The following is a 21995-nucleotide window of genomic DNA, read 5'->3' as shown; positions in this document are numbered from 1 at the left end:
TTTTATTCTATTTAGAACTCAGAGAAATAATTAGAAAACGATCCACAATCGTTTTAAAACAAAGTAAGCTATATTGTCAGATTAATTAGAGAAACAAAAAAAAGATAAATCCTAACGTATTTTAATTCATAAATTTCTACTACAAGTTTACAATCTTATCTGATGATATAGTACTCACGCGTTTCATTATACTGAATAATAGAAGTTAAGAATATAATGTCCCTTTAAATTTTGACAATACTATTATTTCTTTTGTATTGGAGATAATAGAATGTGGGTGATATTTCCCTGAACATTTATGTTTATATTTTATCAACCACATGTTTGAACTCATTTGTTTCTTAGAATCGATGTATCCCGTAAGTTCAATTAAATAAGAATAAGAAATTATACAATATTTTAATAATCCCCGGACTGAGAGCTTATGAATGCTTCACTCTTAACCCATATTTTACGGACATAATTCATAGAAATTTAAACGTCCGGTCCCCAAAATAATATTTCAAAGAATCACCCATAACTTCAAAAACGACCTTTTGAATACTATTAAAATTAAAAATTTATAAAAATTGTCTCTACAGATATCTAGGGCTAATTAAAGGTTCTTAAAAATCCATAAAACTAAATTTTAAAAATCGAATTTTAACATTAAAATCCACTCTTTTAATACTAAAACTAATACAATTTACAAAAAAATTTTCCACAGAAATTCAGGAATAATTTAAAGTTCTTCAAATAGCATTAAACTATATTTTTTATTTTCAAAAATCATTCCCTTTATTTCATTTTCATTTTTAACTGTTAAAAAAAAATTTCAAAGTACTTTTTTATACTGAAATTAATTCTTTCTTTATTGTTAATATAATAATAAATACTTTTTGTAATAAATAAATATATGTTTCTATGTTTCAGGTGAGTATCAAATTCTGCTTTCAAATTCCTTAAATATGCTCTGGTTCCGTGATATTCATGTGAGTACTGAATAGTTTTTTTAAAATTCTCTCACTACACAATACAATTATTTTGCAAATAAAATTTTTTTTTATAAATAGTTTCACAATTTTTAGGGTTTTGTACTCAATAGAAACCCTATTAAAATCACATTGGCGCCAAAATAGTACATAATGCTTCCATAATGCCTCCCTTAAAAATTCAAAAATTTTCAAAGTTGCAAAATCAGTTCACAGTAAACTATGAGACACACAGTTAATTGCAGAGAGTAGTTTTTATTTCGTTTTTAAGTTTTAAAAGAAGAAGGAACAAAACTAATATCCCCTTCACAGAAAAAAATCTGAACTCAAAATGAGTTGAATTCAGACTCAATTTGAAGTGCAACAAATGCACAAATCAAAATAAATGACCCACACTGTAAAAAAATTAGGGAGTTAACAGCACCGGGAGTTGGGAGTTAAATTTTTCGAGTTAAAAATCAACTCAAAAAGGGAGTTAATAATTAAACTAACTCCTTAAAACCAACTCCCTAAGCATAAAATTAACTCGTAAAACATTAACTCCCTTCGCTTCAACTCCAAAAGGGTGGTACTTTTATAATATCCCCTAGGGAGTTGAAATTCAACTCCTTGTTTTACAGTTCTGGTGGAAAAATTCCCGGTACCGCTACCTGTACAGACACTACCTGTACAGTCACTACCAGTAGTCACCGGTAGTAACTACCGGTAGTCACCACTGGTAGTGACTTTACAGGTAGAATACTAAAGCCAATACTAAAATACATAGACAGTGGCGTTCAGTTTTTTTCTGTGTACCGGTAGCCATTACAGGTAGTCACCACCGGGAATTTTTCCACCTGGGGATAAAAATAAACGTTTCCATGTTCATTTTTTGAAAGTTTGAAATTTTCATCTTTTTGGATGAATTATTTTAATCTTCGCGATAGATTAGAGCTTTGAATTTTATTTTATTACATTTTGCTATTAAAATAATAAGGTAAATGTCCCAATTTGTGTCCACTTGCACATTTATGCACGAAATAAAATAAAAAACAATTTAGAAAAATATTCAAAAAAATATTTTTTAAATATTACATTATATATCTTTCGTGCAGATTTGCATTTAGGATCTTAGTATTCTTTAATAATTATAAATTAAATTTTGAAAATTTGCACTGCCGCCCTCTCTGCCAAAACGAGGAAAGTATGCCGCCATCTTATAAAGATTGTCATTAGACAGGTTAACAGAATGTTGTTAGCACAGGATAATTAACGTCTAATATTGAATTACATAAATTGTTAAGTAAATAATTCAAGATAATATAGTTTTACTGTTTGGAGGTTTTTTTTCATGCAAAGGTAAGTTAATTTTTATGTATACCTAAAAATACAAATACGTACACTAAAATGAGAATGATCCTATTTGTGTTTACATACAATAACACAACTTTAATTAAAGAAATTATTACATTTTTCTGAAAAATACTTCATTTATTAATTCTATAACTCTTAATTTTGAAAATTATTGTGAGAGTTTTTATATTTTAACCTAAAATTATTTAAATATGTGAAAAATGTGACAGTGTAAGAACATCGAGTATTTTTTAAAGACACTAATTAGGACAAAGCATATTTTTATGTTTGTGTACCAAATAGTGAACATCTATTTCCTTTAGTTACATTTCTTGACAAAAATATGGCTGCTGAGTACTAATTGGTACACCTCAGATCACAAATAGGGGCAACCTAAAATTCGTCGGACACAAATTGGTACAATAACATCACTTTAAAAAAAAAGAAAATTTAAAATATTTTGATAATAATACTCAAATAAAAATTATTTTCTGCTCAAAAAATGATTACCTTTATATTAATGTGAAAAATTATCTCCATGGAAGAATATAAATCGAGTTTTTTCTTTATTAACTAAAGTTAAATTCTTAGTAGGACACTAATTGGGACATTTTCCTTACCCCACATATCACTAGTGCTCCTCAACATTCTTAAAGTTCAATACAGCAACAGCGAAAAGCTTTTCTTCATTATTTATATAGAATAGAAATTTCTCGACTTTGTTTAGAAATAATTTTTGAAAAAGTCAATTTTTAAAAAATTCGACTTTTATAATTAATTTTCACTTAATTAGATGTATAAAGTATACATATAGAACCGCGGGATATATATTCTTCTTCTTCTTCTTTTTCATTGAGAATTAATAATGAAAAAGAAAATCAGATTTTATAGGCTGACAATTGAGTGGTATAAAGTATTTAAAAGTTTTTCTTCGTCAGAAGAGGGGTTGTAGACGCGGTCAAGCATAAAATAATACGAACGAAGCAGTGGATAATACGATATTATATAAAGTTGGGTAAATCGGTGAGATATTCTGAGAACGGTTGCCGCGCGCGCTTTGAGGGTGTTTCTCGGGCCGTCTCGAACAGAGAATTTCTGTTGCTTGGGAAAGACGAAGAGAATGAAGGTTACACGTTTGTGCCCCGGGAGAAGAAATAAGGATGATGATGATGGTGGTATAGTGGTGGTGGAGTAGCATGAGAGGGGATATAAGCAGGACGTAGGCAGGTTGGAGAGACGAGAGAGTTGAACCTCTTAATTAGCTGCAATTACCGCAACATTGCAATGTCGAGCGAATCGCCCGAGGCTCATGCTCCATCCTTCTATCTTCTCTCAGCATGTTTCCATCTTCCTCCCCCTTTTCTTCTCTCTCCCTCAGGATCTCCTTTTCTAAATTTTCTTTCTCTCTCACTCTCGTGCGCACTATTTCTCTTCTGCCACTAGAGAGACAGTTTACAATGAATTTAATCTAATAATTCCATGAAACAAAATTATTCCTCTCCCTTTTCTCTTTTGACTGTGTGTATAATTTTTCTTTTTAGAAAACGCATTCGACGTTGAGGATAAATTTTAAATGTATATATATATATATATGTATAAACTCATTGACAAAGAAGGAATTAGCTATGAATTCAACGATGATGAAGTAGCGCGCAACATTCACCTTTATATACGATTTCAAGTAGACAAAATTTATTATATCCTCGTGTTCCAATTAAAACCAAAATTGTCTTAATAACATTTTCACCGTCACTTTAAACTGACTAAATTAATGTCTTGAAATGCTTTTGAAAACACATTTCTATAAACTGTTTTCACCTTAAAGAGGTGATGAAAAGAGAGTTTGAAAAAAAAATTATATATTTTAATTATTCAAATTTGTCAGATTAATTTTTTTTTTTAAATATTTATTCTAAATTGAAATAAAAATAGAAAAGATGTTATAAATTTTATCTCTGTTATAAGTTAATATATTGTGTCTTTATATACTATCTTAATCCTGAATCAGTGAGAATCTTTACTGATTTCAATTTAGTGACTCACTTTTCACTGATTCAGTTTATGAGAGTATATTTTTATAATTAATATAAATATATAGAAGTCAATTTTAGGCTCTGATTAATAAATATATGAAAGCAATATTAACTATCAAATATTAATATGATTCAATATTTGATATATATATATATATATATATATAACTGTCATAAGACATGTATTAAATTTAATATAATATGAGCATTTAGTATCGCGTGGGCGAATATATTTGTTTATTATTATAAATAATATTTATTATTTATATCAATAATGTTTATTATTCTATCTTATATTATTGCAATAAATAAATACTCTCGAAACTTGAATTAGTAGTTTTCTACTAATGAAAGAGTGCAAATTCGTTTATCAATTGAATTAGTAACAGTTTTGACTCTTTTTTAGTAGGAAACTACTAATTTATAGAGTAAGTCGTATTTTTTACTATTTTAAATTAGTAACCTGATTTACTCCATGAATTAGTAGTTTTATTATACTAATTCAATTGGTAAACGAATCCGCATTCTTTCATTAGTAGAAAAACTACTAATTCAGATTTAGAGAGTAGAAATTTTTTTTGCGGAAATGTTTCCGAAATTTTTTGGTGATTGTTAATATAATATAATTTTTTTTTAATGTGATGGATCGTTAACCTTCGCTTGACAAGATGCCCACCCAGGGTGGGCCAGACAAATTGAAATTGCCATATCTTCTAAAGTTTTGCCTTAATTGAATCGCAATTTTAAGTCACTGAACAAAATCTTAAGAACTTTCAAAAAATGTAAAAACAAATTTTTAAAAAAAATTTCTTCTTGATTATTTATAACTTTTATCAATGTATGTACGGAGATAACCGGGATGATTCAGATATTTTTTTAATTCTATTTTACAAAAAGACTTGAAATCATGCAGACTTTTCACTGTGAGTGTTTTATGATGTCAAATAATAGATATAAAAAATATTATATTGCATTTTTCATTTGTTTAAACAATTTATTGTTATTATTTATTAACTTTCTTTGTTCTGCACCTAGAAAGATGCAGTTTTTTTCTAATTTTGCAATTTATCAAGCGGAATATAATAAAAGATAGATTTGATGTAAAATTATTAATTCAACAATTGTTTAAACAATTATTGTTATTATTTACTAACTTTTTTTGTTCTGCACCTAGAAAGATGCAGTTTTTTTCTAATTTTGCAATTTATCAAGCCGAATATAATAAAAGATAGATTTGATGTAAAATTATTAATTCAACAATTGTTTAAACAATTTATTGTTGTTATTTACTAACTTTTTTTGTACGGCACCTGGAAAGTTGCCGTTTTTTTCTAATTTTGCAACTCATCAAGCCGAATATAATAAAAGATAGATTTGATGTAAAATTGTAAATTCAACAATTGTTTAAACAATTGTTAAATTAGTAAATTTATGTCAAATCTGTCTGGCTATATTATATTCGGTTTGATAAATTGCAAAATTATGAAAAAACTGCATCTTTCTAGGTACACTACAAGAAAGTTAATAAATAAAAAATAAATTGTTTAAACAATCGTTTGAATACTAAATTCATATAAAATCTTCATGTTTATTATGTTGAGCTTGTTAAGTTGCAAAATTAGAAAAAAATTGCAACTTTCTTGGAACATTATAAAGAAAGTTAATAAATAGCAACAATTATTTGTTTAAACAATTGGTTAAATAGTAAATTCATATAAAATCTTTGTGTTATTATGTTGTGCTTGTTAAGTTGCAAAATTAGAAAAAAATTGCAATTTTCTAGGAATATTATGAAGAATGTTAATAAATAGCAACAATTATTTGTTTAAACAATTTATAATAATAGTTGTTGCAAATTGAATTATATATTTTATTTTATTTATAACCTTTGAATTAATAACTACGAAGAAAAGGTAACAAATTTATAAAATTCTTCTACTGTCGTATGTATATTTGAAAAAGTTATAAATTATTAATAATAAATTGTTTAAACAAATAAAAAATCAACAAAACATTAATAAAATATATTATTTGGTAACATATAACAATTTTGGAAAAAAACTGAATGATTCTATGTTTTTATTGCAATATACAAAGAAGAAAACATTTGGCCCACCCTGGGTGGGATCTTGTCAACCGGGTATATAAAAAGTATCCAGTCCGGTGAAGGTTAAAATATGTATATGGAAAATGAGGAAAATAATATTCAAGAATGTTTAACATTGAGTGGTTTATGCGGAGGCTATCTTGTCCTAACTTCAGTGGTTAGTAGTAACTTTAGTGTTGCGAACTTCTTGGAACTGAACCTAATAGTACTTTGCATGAATAGTGTAATGGGCTTCCATTGAAGTTATAAGTTATGGTACAATCCATTTGCATAGGCACACGTGGTAATGGATTTCTTTATTTCTTTGATTAATTTTAGCGACATCCGTGTAGTAACGACGTTTTTGGACTGAAAATACTTTTTTTTTCTTCATATATATCTTTTGCATTATTCTTTATTGATATCTTCATTGTATGTCTTTTTTTATGCCTTCCACTCATATATTTTCTATAAATTTTCTTACATGATCGAATAAATAATAATAAATGCTTATTAATTGCAGTCATGCAGTAACATTTCTCTGGTTTGTTTTTCTCATATATAAGGTTCTTCTTTTACTTCTTCTTTTCTTCTTTTTCTTCGACTTAATATTCGTATTTTTCTCGTACATTTTTCATCTTCTTGTCGATCTTCCATAATTTATTCTTCTTTTTTGACCTCATTTTTATTCTTCATCATGTTGTTCTTTTTTCTGTTAATTTTCATTTTCTTCTTTTTGTCACTCTTCTAGCTCTTGTTCATTTTCATCTTATTCTTCTTCTTGTTCGTCTTTTTCTTCATTTTTTGTTTTTATCTATATATTTCTCTTCTTCTTCTCACTATTTGATTTCTTTTTCATATTCTTCATTTTTTCGCTTCTCGTGTTCTACTTATTTATCGTGTTTTTTCTTCTTGATTGTCTTCATGTTCTTTTTGTTATTTTCCATGTTCTTCTCGTTCTCGTTTTTATTATTTTTAAGAGTTTTTTCTTATTTTTCTTGCCGCCTTCTTTCTCTTAAACTTGATAATAGTTTTCTTATTTCTTTAATAATGTTTTGATGTAATATTTTCATGTATCTTTATTAAAATGTCATTTCATATTTAATAATGTCAGTTTCTTAATTTTTATATTATTTAAATTTTTTAATAATCTTCATTTATCGGATAAATTCTTTGATGTTTCTTTTTTTAAATTATTTTTTTATAGTGTCTTTTTCCTTCATTATGTTATCGTTTGAAAGTTTTTCAAAAATTATCTTCCATTCTATAGTGAATGTTTTACATATATTTTAGATAAATCTTTAATATTTGTATTGTATCTATTGATTTAAATAATTAGGCACGAGTTAACTCGTATAAAATATTGTAATATACTCTCTTTAATATTTTTTAATTAGATTTAAAAAATGACTTTTTATTTAAGAAATAAAATTTAGATGATGAAGTAATTATTTAATACTTCTTCAAAATAATATTCTATTTTTTTTTTGTTTGTTATCATCTACTTTTATTCTCTATGAAATATTTTATGCTTGTAATTATATTTTTATGTAAAAATACATATCACAGCTAATTTAGAAGAATTAAATTGATATTAATTTGGATCAATTTGATATTTTCAATTTAACGGTTTCTTTTCACATAATCTTTTCATCTTTTCATATTCTTAAAAATATTTTTGTTCTTATTTTTTTAATCGAGTTTTTTAGGATCATACTAATATTTGAAATTTTACATTTCTCTGGATACAAAACTCCGCAATACGAATTTTGCAATTGACATTCGTCTTTATCAAATGTAAGCTTGCGTTTCAAGTCCCTCCCATATCACAAAATTTGCATTCCATGCAAGACGTTGATTTTGGTCTCAAGATATATGTATACGTATGCATCCTTTCTTTTATCGTGTCAGAAAGGCAATGATCGAGTGGGCCGAAATTTTGAATTCAAATGGAACCTGAAGCCTGAGAAGCTGGTAGAATACTGTCACATAGTATGTACATATAGGGTGGAGGGGGCGGCGCATCTTAGTGGCTTATAGACGAGCTTTGGCTCGCATTCAACCTCATAAATAATTCTGTTTGTGACCACGAGGGTACTCGTGTCTACGAAGGATTGTGGGTGGTCTGAAACTAAGATGGACCCAGCAACTCAAGAGAGAGGGATGATACAAAGGATGAAGTGATGCTCCAAGTTACATGTGATGACACGCTTACCGACCATAGGGAATCCCTAAACTATTGACGTTTGACTGCCAAGACGATCTATCTATTCCTTGACATTATCTTCGACGACATTGAGGATCTCGAATCTATCTATCTATATATATATATAACTCGTGTGATATGGACCAGGCCTCCTCCTTTGATCCTCTCAACTACAGTGAATAATCCATCCTTCTCTCTTGAAAGCTCACTCGAGATGGACCATATGGTCTGATAACAACGTTCAACAATTCATGATAGTTTGCATAAATAAATTAAAATTTGCTTTTCTGAAAGCTATTGCAATGAAAGGAGGACGAGGAGAAACTTCTATACTCTGCACTTCAAGTTCACTTCCCTTTATCTATACGTCAAAATAATTTAATAAGACTCTCTCTTTAAGAGAATCGTCGATAAATAATTTTAAATTTTTATTTGAATTTAGCACATTAATTAATTAATACTTTATAATAGATTTTCTTTCTTATCGATAAAAACAATTATCTTATCTTTCTCAACTAATTTTCGAATTCATTAAATTTTATCATAAAGTGTTGTGCTCAATTTTTTTAAAAACGAAAAACTTTCTTATTCAAATTCTAATATTATATATTAAGAAACTCAAACACCAGGGAGTCGATTATGTAATTTGACTTTGACGTCAAAGTCAATTTTATTTTTTGATTGCAATACGTCAAATTGCTATCAAAAAATAAATTTGAATTCGACGTTAAATTGAAATAAAAATAAAATTTTTAATTTAACGTCTAAATCGACACCTTGGAGAAAAAAATTTATCTCTGTGCTATTTATTTCTTTTAAATAAATTATATTTCTGTCAAACAATATTTTTAATTTAAAACAAATAAATAGTAAGACAAATAAATTTATTTTTTTGATTTTGGAAAATAGGAAGAAGTAAAACACTTTTATTTACTACTAAAATCAAAATAGTGAGAGTTTACATAAATAACTTTTACCTAAATACACAAAATTATGTAAAGAAAAAATTTTACATAATAAGTCAAAAATATATATTTTTTTAAATTTAATTTAAATAAAAAAATTTCCCTGTGCGCATATTTTGTAAATTTTATTTTCACAAGTTAAACGAGCAATTTAAAAATGATGAAAATTTACATCAGAGTAGAAAAAAAGGTGAGCTTTCTTCTTAACCACAAGCGAAAAGTTTAGTTTGCTAGGAGTGACGTTTGGTAACATAAATAATCTTTAAAAAAGTTTCGTGTCCTTAACTCTTACGCGGCGACATAGTTTTTTTTCTTTGTTATTTTTTTGCATTATAAATTATAAAATTCATAATAAATGACCAAGTTTTCGATACAAAAACTTTTCATTGCAAAAATTTTATAGTTAGAAAAAGACGAATTATGTTTAAATTTTTAACTTTTTCATTTCCTGTGTACAACACACTAAACACACACATACATATGCGTTTTTTCCAAGCTTGCAATATTTGTTTAGTTCTTGGATGAAAAAAAAAAACAAGTGTTCGTTCTGTTTTTCAATTTACAAACAAACGCATGGTAAAATAATTGAAACTCGTTCTAAATGAACAATTATTTCCAATCATTTTTAACCTCTGAACTTTTATTGTTGTTACGAAAAAAGATATATAGTTTCACAATGTAAAAATAAAAGCAAAAAATAAAAATTGATAAACAAAACAATTTGATTACTGACTTTTATCCGATAGAAGGACAGATATATATATTTTAGAATACCTAACAAAAAAAAAGTTTGGAAAATTTTGTGAAATTCAATACCAGAAGGATTCACTTTAAAAAATTCAGATAACAAATAAACATTGCAAAAAAATTGATTTTGAAAATGTTGGTTATGGAAAAAATTCTTTTTGGAAATTTTAAATTTTTGAAAAACTGGTCATTGGTAAAATTCTTTTTGGAAAAAACAGATTGGGAAACATTCCTCCACAGCTGCACCTAAACTTTCCTAAAGATTTCCTAAAGATTTATTTGAAATGTTTGGAATATTTAATTGCAATATACACGGAGAAAAAAGAATTGTTGTGTTTACTAAAAATTAAGTCCAAACAACAATTCCAAATTGTCAATATAGAACCAGCAGTTCTATTTGTTGTTGGGACAAAAAAAATTGTTAAAATAGGATTGTTCGGTAAAGAAACAGAACTGTTTGATAAACAAAGAAAATTGTTATGGAATAGTTGAAATAACAAAACTAAATTGTTAAATCGGCAGAACAATTTGTTTTATTAACAATCCGAATTGTAATATTAACATTTCGAATTGTATATCAACAAATCTACTGACAACAATCCAAAAATTGTTTGAACAACAATTCCATTTTTTTCCATGATATGTTTAGTGAAAATTGTGTAAAGATTTAAATGTCCCGATTAAATAAATGTTTAGGGAAGTTTCGCACTAAACATTTATTCAAGTGGGACATTTAAATCTTTACACAATTTTTCACTAAACATTGCAATTAAATATTCCGAACATTTCAAATAAATCTTTAGGAAAATTTCGGTGCTGTGAGAGAATTTTTATTATTATATTATAAATATAAGAAGACAAGTGAATAGTTGAAAAAATAAATAATTTAAGTGTGAAATTTATTTTCTTTTTTTTTATAATGGAATTTAGTTTGTACCGCGATGGAGAATCGGGGCAAACGTTAAGCTTCCCAAGATATGAAACAGCATGTGATGAAAAATCTGGAGATTCTGCTCAGTCGAAGAATGGCATCGCAATCACTCTAGTTCACTGTGTATCCAACGTACGGCGCCACCCGATGGAATCAGTTCAGTCAGTCGATAAAGCCAATTGAAATCGAGAAGCATTCTCCTGCTGCTTTACTACTGAAATACATTCCTGGACAATACAATTCAAAGGGGATATAATATCGATTTATTGAAAGCATCGACTATTGAAGTAATTCCTCCATTAATGGCAATCATCCAAAAGATAATATTACCCACTTATATTATTAAAAAGTAATAATTCTAAATATTATAGTGAATAATATAACTTATTTTTACATTGAAGATTTTCATATAAATATATCAATAAATTTAATAAAATTTTCTCATATAAAATTTTTTTAAAATTTATAATTGAAATTGAAGTAAATTTTTCTTTTTTTTTATTTGAATTCTATATCCAATAAGCCACAAATCTCTCAATTAGCTTATATATTATCAATTCTAATGTTAATAATAATTATTATTTTATGTTCGAGATATCGGTTAACTATGGCGAATATATTAGAATCTAATTCGAAAAATTGATTTCGAATTGACACCAATTGGATTACGTTCTCGAGTAGATACGATTTAATCGAAATAGACATGTTGATTGAGTTTCTATCAGATTATTTTAATCAGCCGTATTCGTCTCCCAAATTGAGACACGATTGAATATGCATTTAGATTATTTATTCGAAGAATGGAAATAAAAAAAAAATATATAGGGATTGAAAAATTAACTTTCAATTTTTACAATTTTTTCAATTAATAATCCATGGGAAAATGCCTTATAATTTGATAGTATTATTTCAATATTGCGAAGTGAAAGCTTCACTTCGGTCAAAAATATTTTCTTTGGTTCAAAAACATCTTTGTTAATACAGAAATATATTTTCTTTGATTCAAAATATTTTTTGCGGTTTAAAATATCATTTTTTGTTTAAAAAATGTCCTTTTCTATTCAAAATACCTTCTATTATTTAAATTACATTTTTTTGTTCAAAATGAAATATTAGTTTTAATAAATAGTCTTTGATTTCAAAAAAAAAAAAAAAACTATTTAAAATGGCTTCGTTGTTTCGAAACACTATAGTTTTTATATTGAAAAAATTATCTTTCTAAAATTTAAAATATAGGAATATTTTTTATTTAAATAAAAAATTCGGTGCAATTACAATGAATTCCTGTTATTATTCATTTAGAAATTGAATGAAAAAATAAATGCGATTCACAAATTGACACAAAGGCTCAAAATTGACAAACTTGTAATAACACTGTGCCGATTGGGATTTAATTCCGAATCTTTCACAGGAAACAATTGATCAAATGAAACTGTAAAAAAGCCATTTTCATCTAAAAGAGAATAATAAAGTGTTTCTTTTTTTCTTTTTTATAATATGCCAGTGATAATTAATGTATACAAGTAATTAGGTCGCAATGAAATGAGAATTCACTGGAGAGTGGATATATATATATATATATATATATATATATATATATATATATATATATATATAAAATCAAGAGAACCGGGGGGAAAATTCGCAACTAGATTACGATTGTGGTTATTATTTCTGCTGTCATGGACACAGTCAACATTAACGAAGAATATCGAAGCCTGTGTGTATATGGCCCTCACGCACGTGATATTATTTACTCTCAATATTCGATATATTTACACACACGTTGAAAATTCCAGTATATATATATATATAGTCTCTATATAATAGTGTTCGGGAGCGTGAATTTAAAATGAAACTAATTTTTCTACTGAAAATACCTGCGAGAGCATCAAGTGCAGTTGAATGCGTACAGTCCCAACTTTGAACAAAACCCTTCATGACACTCTGAATACTTGAAGCGCATTTGTGTATATACAATTAATCCAGCGCAGCGTGCCTCGAGTTTAACGTTAATTCCCATCAATTTCAAAGCGGTACGCAATTCTCTCCAACTCCCTAAAGCTTTATTCCTTTTTTCAATTTTACCCTTTCTCTTCATCTCTCTCTCTCTCTCTCCTCTCTTTTTCTCTTCTCTTTTCATGTGTATTTCAGTTCACCGCAACGATTTTAAAAGTTATGTGGACTCAACGTCCGTAACAGAGTCGCCAGAAGGGAAAAAATTTTCAAAAGATCTGACAGTTTTTTTTTTCTTTTTTAATTAAAATACTCGAGATTTTTCACCTATACAATATGTAGTTTATAGATAAAAATTTACAAATTTCCTGACATGAATTTTCTTATTGATAATATTGAAATATAATAACTTGGAAGCATTTAGGATTGCGTAATTTATATTGATATAAGAAAAATTTTTTTAATTCAAAAACTTTTTTTTATATTAAAATAAAAGATTTAAATAATTAAAAAAAAAATTGTTTTTTTTTTATATTTATATACTCTCAAATAAATTTTCTCGATTTGAAAAAAATTTTTCATATTCATGGAAAAAAATTGACAAAAAATTGCTTTTACACAAGGTGTAATGAAAAAAAAAACTTATTTAAAATGGCAAACAGAAATTATTATTTTTTTATATATATATATTGAATCTATCTTAGAAAGTATATAATATATTGTCACGATGCATATGTATATTAATGTTGATGAAGAAAAAAAAATTATGTTATAGTATGCATTCATATTTTGTAGACCATATATATGTATGTTTGAAATTTGTTTGCTAGCGAATAAAATTATTCATAAGCGTACTTTTTTTTATGTGTTTCAACATGCAAAAACTATAAAGTGTCTATATACATATATAGAGTAAAGGGGGGGGGGGGCGAGGGTACGCATGTTAATTTGCAGTTTAAGTCCCGCGGAAATACTAGATTAAAACGTTCAATAATGCAACGAGAGTTTGTCATGAAAATTCAAATCGTTATTTTCCCAGCAGCTGAGGAATATTTTAAAACAGTCCAGCTTATCGACAGGATAATGATAGAGATTGAAACGCACGGGTGTTTCCTGTGTGTATATTAAACTTTTCATTATATCCAAATGTTAATTTGTCAAAACCAACTTAGGTGAAAATAAATTACACAAAGCTCGAAATACTCTGCTCTATATTGTATATATGGGGCGAAATTTCTGAATAGTGATCCAATTGCCAAAATGTGAGCATTGCATTTTTTGAAAAATCATAACTATTGTATAAAAGAATGAAAAAAGTTTTGACCTATTTAATTTCGAAAGGTTTTTTCCTCCTCCTATAGGAATGGTACAAATTTTTTTTTTTTAAATTCAAAATTTACCCTTTTTTTGAAAATCAAAAATATTTTTAACTTTAATTTTTTTAATAAAAGCCTGTTTTTATTTCTTTTTCTTACCTCTTAAAATGAAGCTTAAAATGTATGCTTTTAATAAACATAGTTTCGCTTTCACGTCCGTCCGTCCGTACACTCGTATGGTTGTCATGGTAAAAGTTTAATCGCATTCAACTTTGATTGAAATTCTTCTTACTGTTAAGAATTTTTTATAGGAACAAATAATTTTCAACTTATCTTTTGTTTTTTTTCACGCAAATCTTTAACCTATTTATAAAGTGACGTTTAAAAAAATGGAGATAGAGGAAAATCCTCTCAATTAGATAGAAATAATTTAGTGCCCATATGTAAAAGGAAAAGTTATTGCAAATAAAAGAAGAGGAATCCACTTTTAATAAGAATCATTTTTTTCCGTTGTAAATTTGGATTAGTAATAATTCGTTGACTACACGGAGAAAAAAGAAATAAAAATTAAGACCACACAACATATCCGGATTGTCAATATAGAACCAGCAGTTCTATTTGTTTTTTGGACAAAAAAAATTGTTAAAATGGTATTGTTATTAAAACTATTTGGATTGTTCGGTAAACAAACAAAATTGTTTGATGAACAAAGAAAATTATTATGGAACAGTTGAAATAAGAAAACTAAATTGTTAAATCGGCAATACAATTTGTTGTATTAACAAAGCTTTGATCTGTCTAATACAATTGGTTCAGTTTCTTCGCCTTCTAAAATAATCGATAGCAAATTTTCATAGGTCATATCACCAATTTCATTTGCATTAAAATCTGTGGAACATGCAGCTTCTGAATCAAATTCTTTGACCTGAAACCGAAAAATTATTTTGAGTTGAAATTTGTTGTTAAATAATATTTAATATACATTTTGTATTTTTTTAAAGTGAGGTTATGTTCAATAGTACCCGAGTATAACTTACCAATAAACGATGAAATTGTCTCTTCATCCATTCATCACACTTGCAATAGATTTCTCACTTTAACCGGATTCATTTTTTAACAGCACTTTGTCATTTAAAAAAAACTAATAATAAAAGCAAAAGTGGCACATGTGCCAGAAGCAAACGACGCGACGATCTGCACGCCAGTTTGTGAGAATTCAAAATGACCACGTGACATGGAATAAGAAACCTGTCAGCTGAACCAATCCAGAATGTTCCATCAGCAATCGACGGTGAGTTTTGCTTCTGCAACTGTACGTAATTGCAAACTGAACAAAACTGACAACAAAAAATTCGTATTGTTGTTAAAACAACATACATTTGTATTGACAACAATCCGAATTGTAATATTAACATTTCAAATTGTAATATTAACAAATCTACTGACAACAATCCAAAAATTGTTTGCACAACAATCCCATTTTTCTCCGTGATATTTAAATTAGTAAAAATTTCTACTATTGTCATTGTTTACTAAAATTTCAGTAAAAATAAAATTATATCAAAAGGTAATATTTATAACTAAAAATTAATGAAAATTTCCACTAATTCAAATATAAAGAGTAATTTATTATATTAATGCAATTAACAAACACAATCAATTATGTCAATAATAAGCAGTATTTATTTAAAAATTATTACTATCATATTAAAATTATTTAAATAATACAAACTGATTATGATAAAATATAATATGAAATTTCACAATAAAGCTTAAAACAGATCTAAATGTTTAACATGAAAGTAATGAATATCGCAAGTTGATATTGAGAGCTGTTGAATTTGTGGATTAAATAATAAAATATGTATCGCGTAGTTTACACTGATAATGAAATTGAAACGAAATGCACCCTGTCATTGAGAGAAAGAGAGTTGTATGTCATTAAATTTCGATTTGCTTTTATCTCTGAATGATTTTACGGTGGATTTGAATGTATGCATCCATATCAAATCGCTTTCCAATTTAGGGGTTCGTTAATGATGTTTATTATTAATATGCATGTGAATAAAACAGGAAAACGGAATTTATATATATATATATATTCGTGGATTGGCAAAAGGAGTAAAGGGTTAAACCGACGTCAAATATAAACGTGACTCGATCAGAAAAATTAAGTTTGTTGAAACTCGTCCTCGTGAGGGTGGCGAGAGACTGTTGCCTCGCGTCTTAACTCGTGCAATTCCGCGAACGATCGGGAACGCCGGCGCCTCTGGGCGTCGCGACGGCGGGCGTCCTGGGCTGCCAGGCAGGCAGGGAGGCTGGCAGCAGGCTGGCAAGCAGGCAAACGCGCGACCCTTTGCATTCAACCCCGCTGCTGTGTCAGACGAGTTCCGACTCTACGCTCGGACGGACGTGACGTAACCGTGTAGCGTTAGCGCGTAGAGAGAACAAACCCTCCCCCGTCCCCCCTCAAGAGTGACACACATCGTGAATTTCGACGCGGTTCCTCTCTCTCTCTCTCTCTCTCTCTTTTATCATTTTCTTCAAAACATATTTCATTAATTTCAAGTGTCTCCCAAATAAATTCAAAAAAAAAAAAATTATTTTTTTTCCCTCCCTTTGAGAAAAAAAAAATTTTTTTTCCAACAAACAAAAATACAAAACTATAATTCATTTCTTTGACTTCGTAAAAAATGAAGATACGAAAATTTCATCAATTAAAGGATAATAAAAAAAAATTTTGAAGAATACATGTGCTTGGTGATCATTACGAAAACAAAAGACACCGCGTGACAAAGTTTTGCCCGGCGACAGTTTTTTTTTCCTTCAGTTTTTATTCACCCCCCCCCCCCATATTCCAATCAACCTACTTTTCACCGGGAGTAATTTTCAAAAAATAAAATTGTGTCAGTGAAAAAAAATATTTAACTTTGTTAATTTATTATTTGGATGAATGGTATAAGGTGAAATGCAATTCAACTAGATTTAAATTTTTTCCTAATTCAACAAAATTACCATTTCCCTTACCTTTTGGGTGTTATCATCAGTCAGCGATTTTTAGAAATTTTCTAATTTTAAAAAATTGATCGCACTTAAATTTTTGACTTGTAAGTCGTGAAAAAGGAAATCAGTTTCTCTTGAGTTTTTTTCTTTCTTCTTTTTTTTTTTTTTTTTTTTTTGATTGAATTGGCGAAAGAATCCGCCAAAGTTCAAATAGAAAAGTTAATAGAACAGGAAATATTGGCAATGATAAACGAACTGGAAAATAGGAAATATATGGAAAATGATATATATATATAGTATAGAAAGAGAAAAATTGGGAAGATAAAAAGAAGAAGAAGAAGAAGAGAGAAATAGGAAAGATAATAAAATTTAAAGAATAGAAAAAATAAAAGTGTAAAAAATAGGAAAATTAAAGGAGTGAAAAATTAAATAATAAAAAATAGAACTGTAAAAAAAAGAAAATATTTTGAAAATTTAAAAAAATTGGTTGAGTTTTTCGATTATAGTGAATATCACCGTCAACCTTGACATTTTTGGAAAGCATTAGGAGTGCAATACTGTGTTCGAAAATAGAGATAAAAGAAGTGTGTTAATTTATATAGCGGTTAAGACAAACGGACACGTGACGTTGGACTGTTTTGGTGGTATATGTATATCTATATATATACACATTAGTGAACTTGTTTTTATCGCCCTAACGGGGTGAATATCATTGAGGAAAAAATGCTGACCATGTCAACTTTGATGATGCCAACGACGATGACGACGATGACCAATTCGGGACCTATACCGGCACATGCCGTTCCACAGAAGTTAGAACCACACAAATTGTCCTCGGCAGCTACAATCACACACACCACCACAGCTGCCAACAAATCAGGTGCCCCCTTTTACGCTCAACTACGATTTATCGCTTTGCACGGCTACCTTAAATACAAATCTAGGAGGTGAATCCTCTAGCAATGTTTTTGCCACGAATCTCTCTCTCTCTCTCTCTCTCTTGTTTCTCTTTCATCCCAGCATGCTCTGTGGAATTGAAATCTCGAGACGCAATTGAGAAAAATTGTTACTCTAACTCGATATCATTTTGATGCATGTGATTTTTTTTTATTAATGAAAATTATACACTTGCATTTTCATGTGTAATTTAAAGAGAGAAAAGTTTAAGGTCAGTAATTGTCAGATTTAAAGAATTTTTAACGACTTTTTAGAAATATTCTTTCAATTTGATTAAACAAAAAATGAGAATTTTTTTTTTAAAAGAGACTTTAAATATTTGTAGAAAAATTATAAAAAAGGTTCTTTTCTTTATTATGCACAAAAAAAAAGAAAGATGATTGATTGATTGATAAAAAAAAATTCACTTACTAAATTTGAAATAATGAAGAAAAATTCTATTTTATTCAAATAATCACACAGAAAATTAAAAGGCATTAAAATAAGCTGCAACGCTTATTATTTTAATCCAATTTCGCTTATTTTAATACCAAAATGGATTAAAATAAGCAAAATTGCATTAAAATAATAAGCGTTGCAGCTTATTTTAATGCCTTTTAATTTTCTGTGCAGTCCCTTGACTATTATCAAATAAGTATTTACTTGGACCAAATAATTGTTACAAATAATTCTTATTTGCGAATTAAATAAATTTTAATTGAATCAATAGTTTCTGTATTTGAAAAAATAACAACATTTCATTGACTCAAATAATAATCATTATAAATGTAAATAAATTTTTATTTTATAATATTCAAGTAACCAATTAATTTTGAATCAATTAAATTTCTTTTTCAGTGTAAGAAATTCAATAAGTAGAGAATTAAATCAAAAATACATAAAATTAAGTAGTATAGATCAATGTAGACGATTTTTAGGATACTAATAGGTCAGACATATGTATAATATAGAGCATATCAGAATTTTTGATGAAGAATTCTTAAAAGTGATCCTTTGTGTAAAATTAATTAAAAAATTAGTAAATAATTTTTTTTAAAAACAGTTAACTGGTATCAAATAACATTTTTATAAAATCAAGTAGTACATGTAGATGCATGTCAGACGTAAATATTTTTATGTGTATATTAGAAGCTTATTTTTACTATAATAAAAAAAAATAAATAAAGAGACACTAGTATTAATTTAATAAGATAACTTATAAAATCAAAAGAAATTTTGTAAAATCAGTAGTATAGATCAATATATATCAGACGTGGGAATTATTAAAAGACTTTTAGAGAAGCATTCTGACAATTAATTTAAGCAAAAAATATTTAAATTATTATTCTTGGAAATTAAATTAATTAATTTTCTATCAAAATTAATTAATTAGTAATTAATTTAAAAAGTTAGTAATTTAAAATTCTGACTTATAAGTATAGTAAATATCAATTACTGTCAGACACAATAAATTATGTGTACTATTTAAATTCTCTATAATACCTCTTGTTTTGCTTGAACGCTTTGTTTGTTTATGTTTAAAATTAAAATAGAAATAGCAATTATGAAAAATGAAATTCTTTTTACTTTCTATTAAAAAATAAAAATGGATGTAATTTTTTTTTTTTGCAAATATATTATTAAAAATCCCAGTTGATTCATGTAGTTGATTATCACATAACTGACAAATAGGCGTAAAAGTTAATATGCGCTACAAATTTATCCGCAAACTTATCAGGAAGTAGATCATTACGCTCTTAGTCTAAAAAAAAAGTCAAGTAGTATAAGTTAACGTTACGTCAGACACATGATTAACACTTTAAGAATGACACTCTAACCTCATAACATAAAATAAGTTTTTCCACCTAATATTAAATTATACTTCTACTTAAAAAATCAAGTACAATTTATTACTTTAAATGGTTTTTTTTACTCAAAATTGAAAAAATACAAATTTTTTATATAGTAAAATATAATGTATTTGAATTAAATAAAATTATATTTGTCTCAATTAAATAATTACTTATTAATTTTAAATAACATTAATTAATTAATTAATTAATTTGAAGCAAATAAATTTTTATTTAAACTAAATAAATAAATTCAATAAATAAAATTTATGTGCAACAAAAATATAAATGTTTACTTAGCACTAAGGCAAAATTTATTTTTTCTTTACCTAAATATATATGTAAAAAGAATGAAATAATTGAAAATAAGTATATAGTGCAAAATTAAGTAGATGAAGTCAATGCAGGTCGGCGGGTAGCATTTTTCTACTTGAAATCGGTCGCTCAGACATCGTTTCTTATGCTGTGTGTTTAAAATTCTGAATGACATTTTTAAGTAGTCACAGTCAACGTTTGATGAGACATTTCTTCCTCTGTCGTCATTTCTTCTTTATTCAAAAGAATTAATTATTAATTATTAATTATTATTATTATTAATTAATTAATTATTTCAAACAATAAAAAAAAAGTGAAGATAAATTGCATAAACTTTAAAATTTGTAAATTTTAAAAAAGATATTAATATTTGCGAATTAAATAATAGAGTAGCAATTATTATTTTAAAAAAACGATGAGACAAATTATATATATATATATATATATATATATATTTCAATGCAGAATATATATATATATATATATATATAAAGACGAATGTAATTTATAGAAATGTACTATTACTTAATAAAATATGAATAAAGTGAGTCAAGGTTTAGTCCAATAAGTTCATAGTGAAAAGAAATTAAAACTTAAAAGAAAGTTATTTTATTTTATTTTTATGAACTTAGCTGAACTAAGGAGAAGTTCACAAGTAATAAATGAGCAAGTGTAAATTGAAGAAGCTAACAGACGTTGATTGATCCATTTCCATTTCCGAATGTGTACAACTGGCAATAGGGCTAACCCTAAGACACTTGGCAGTCAGCACTTTGCTAACTATAGATGTTCTTTCTACAAAGGTGGTGTATATACAGTCAGGCTATTCGTGAGACCCGTAACAAAGGCGCAAGTCCAGGCACCGTGCCACTTTGCCATGTATATATGTTCCTTCACCAAAATATACACACGTCTCTAGTCTATATACACACATACACATGTACATGTATACGTTTAATCTATATACCCGAGGGGGATGGATGTATGGAATTTATCGAAGACCAGGGCAGTACGGTATTCGCCACTGCCGATCACTAGTGAGGATCAATCAGACTAATTGCATCGGATAAAAATGCCGATTAAGCGTTGAAATCCGTTCCCATTTGCACGCGAGCTTGTTTTCCCACACCGAGAATGGAACCTTGACGATAGACATTCAAGAGAGTATATGCAAACAACTCATTAACGAAATCCCTTTTTTTTTTTTTATCAAACATGAAACATTTTATTTTTTTCCCCCTCGTCTATGTCGGCAATTTTATACATAAACGTAAATTAATAAATAATTATATTTTCATGCGAAAAAGAGAAATTTTTATTTCTATTGTATTTAATAATTACCGTAGTA

The 21995-nt window shown here is 27.5% G+C and overlaps 1 protein-coding gene across 11 annotated transcripts in view; it reads left to right on the top strand.

Annotated features, from left to right (window-relative positions):
* The window catches only part of LOC127291435 (nucleolysin TIAR), a 907547-nt gene that overhangs the window by 584189 nt on the left and 301363 nt on the right, over positions 1-21995 (top strand). Inside the window, exon 1 of one of the 11 annotated variants that reach the window (XM_051320571.1) lies at positions 16888-18426. The exons of the other annotated variants lie outside the window; for them this stretch is intronic. Within the exon in view, the coding sequence (XP_051176528.1) occupies positions 18270-18426 (157 nt within the window). The 5' untranslated portion in view covers positions 16888-18269. Of the gene's footprint in view, positions 1-16887; positions 18427-21995 lie in introns of those variants that run through there. 11 annotated transcript variants of the gene reach the window in all.

This window comes from Leptopilina boulardi, unplaced genomic scaffold (genome assembly GCF_019393585.1).
Source record: "Leptopilina boulardi isolate dan_hultmark-lab unplaced genomic scaffold, ZJU_Lbou_2.1 LbouV2_137, whole genome shotgun sequence".
Taxonomy (NCBI): domain Eukaryota; kingdom Metazoa; phylum Arthropoda; class Insecta; order Hymenoptera; family Figitidae; genus Leptopilina; species Leptopilina boulardi.
This window is presented reverse-complemented; position numbering and strand designations above follow the sequence as displayed.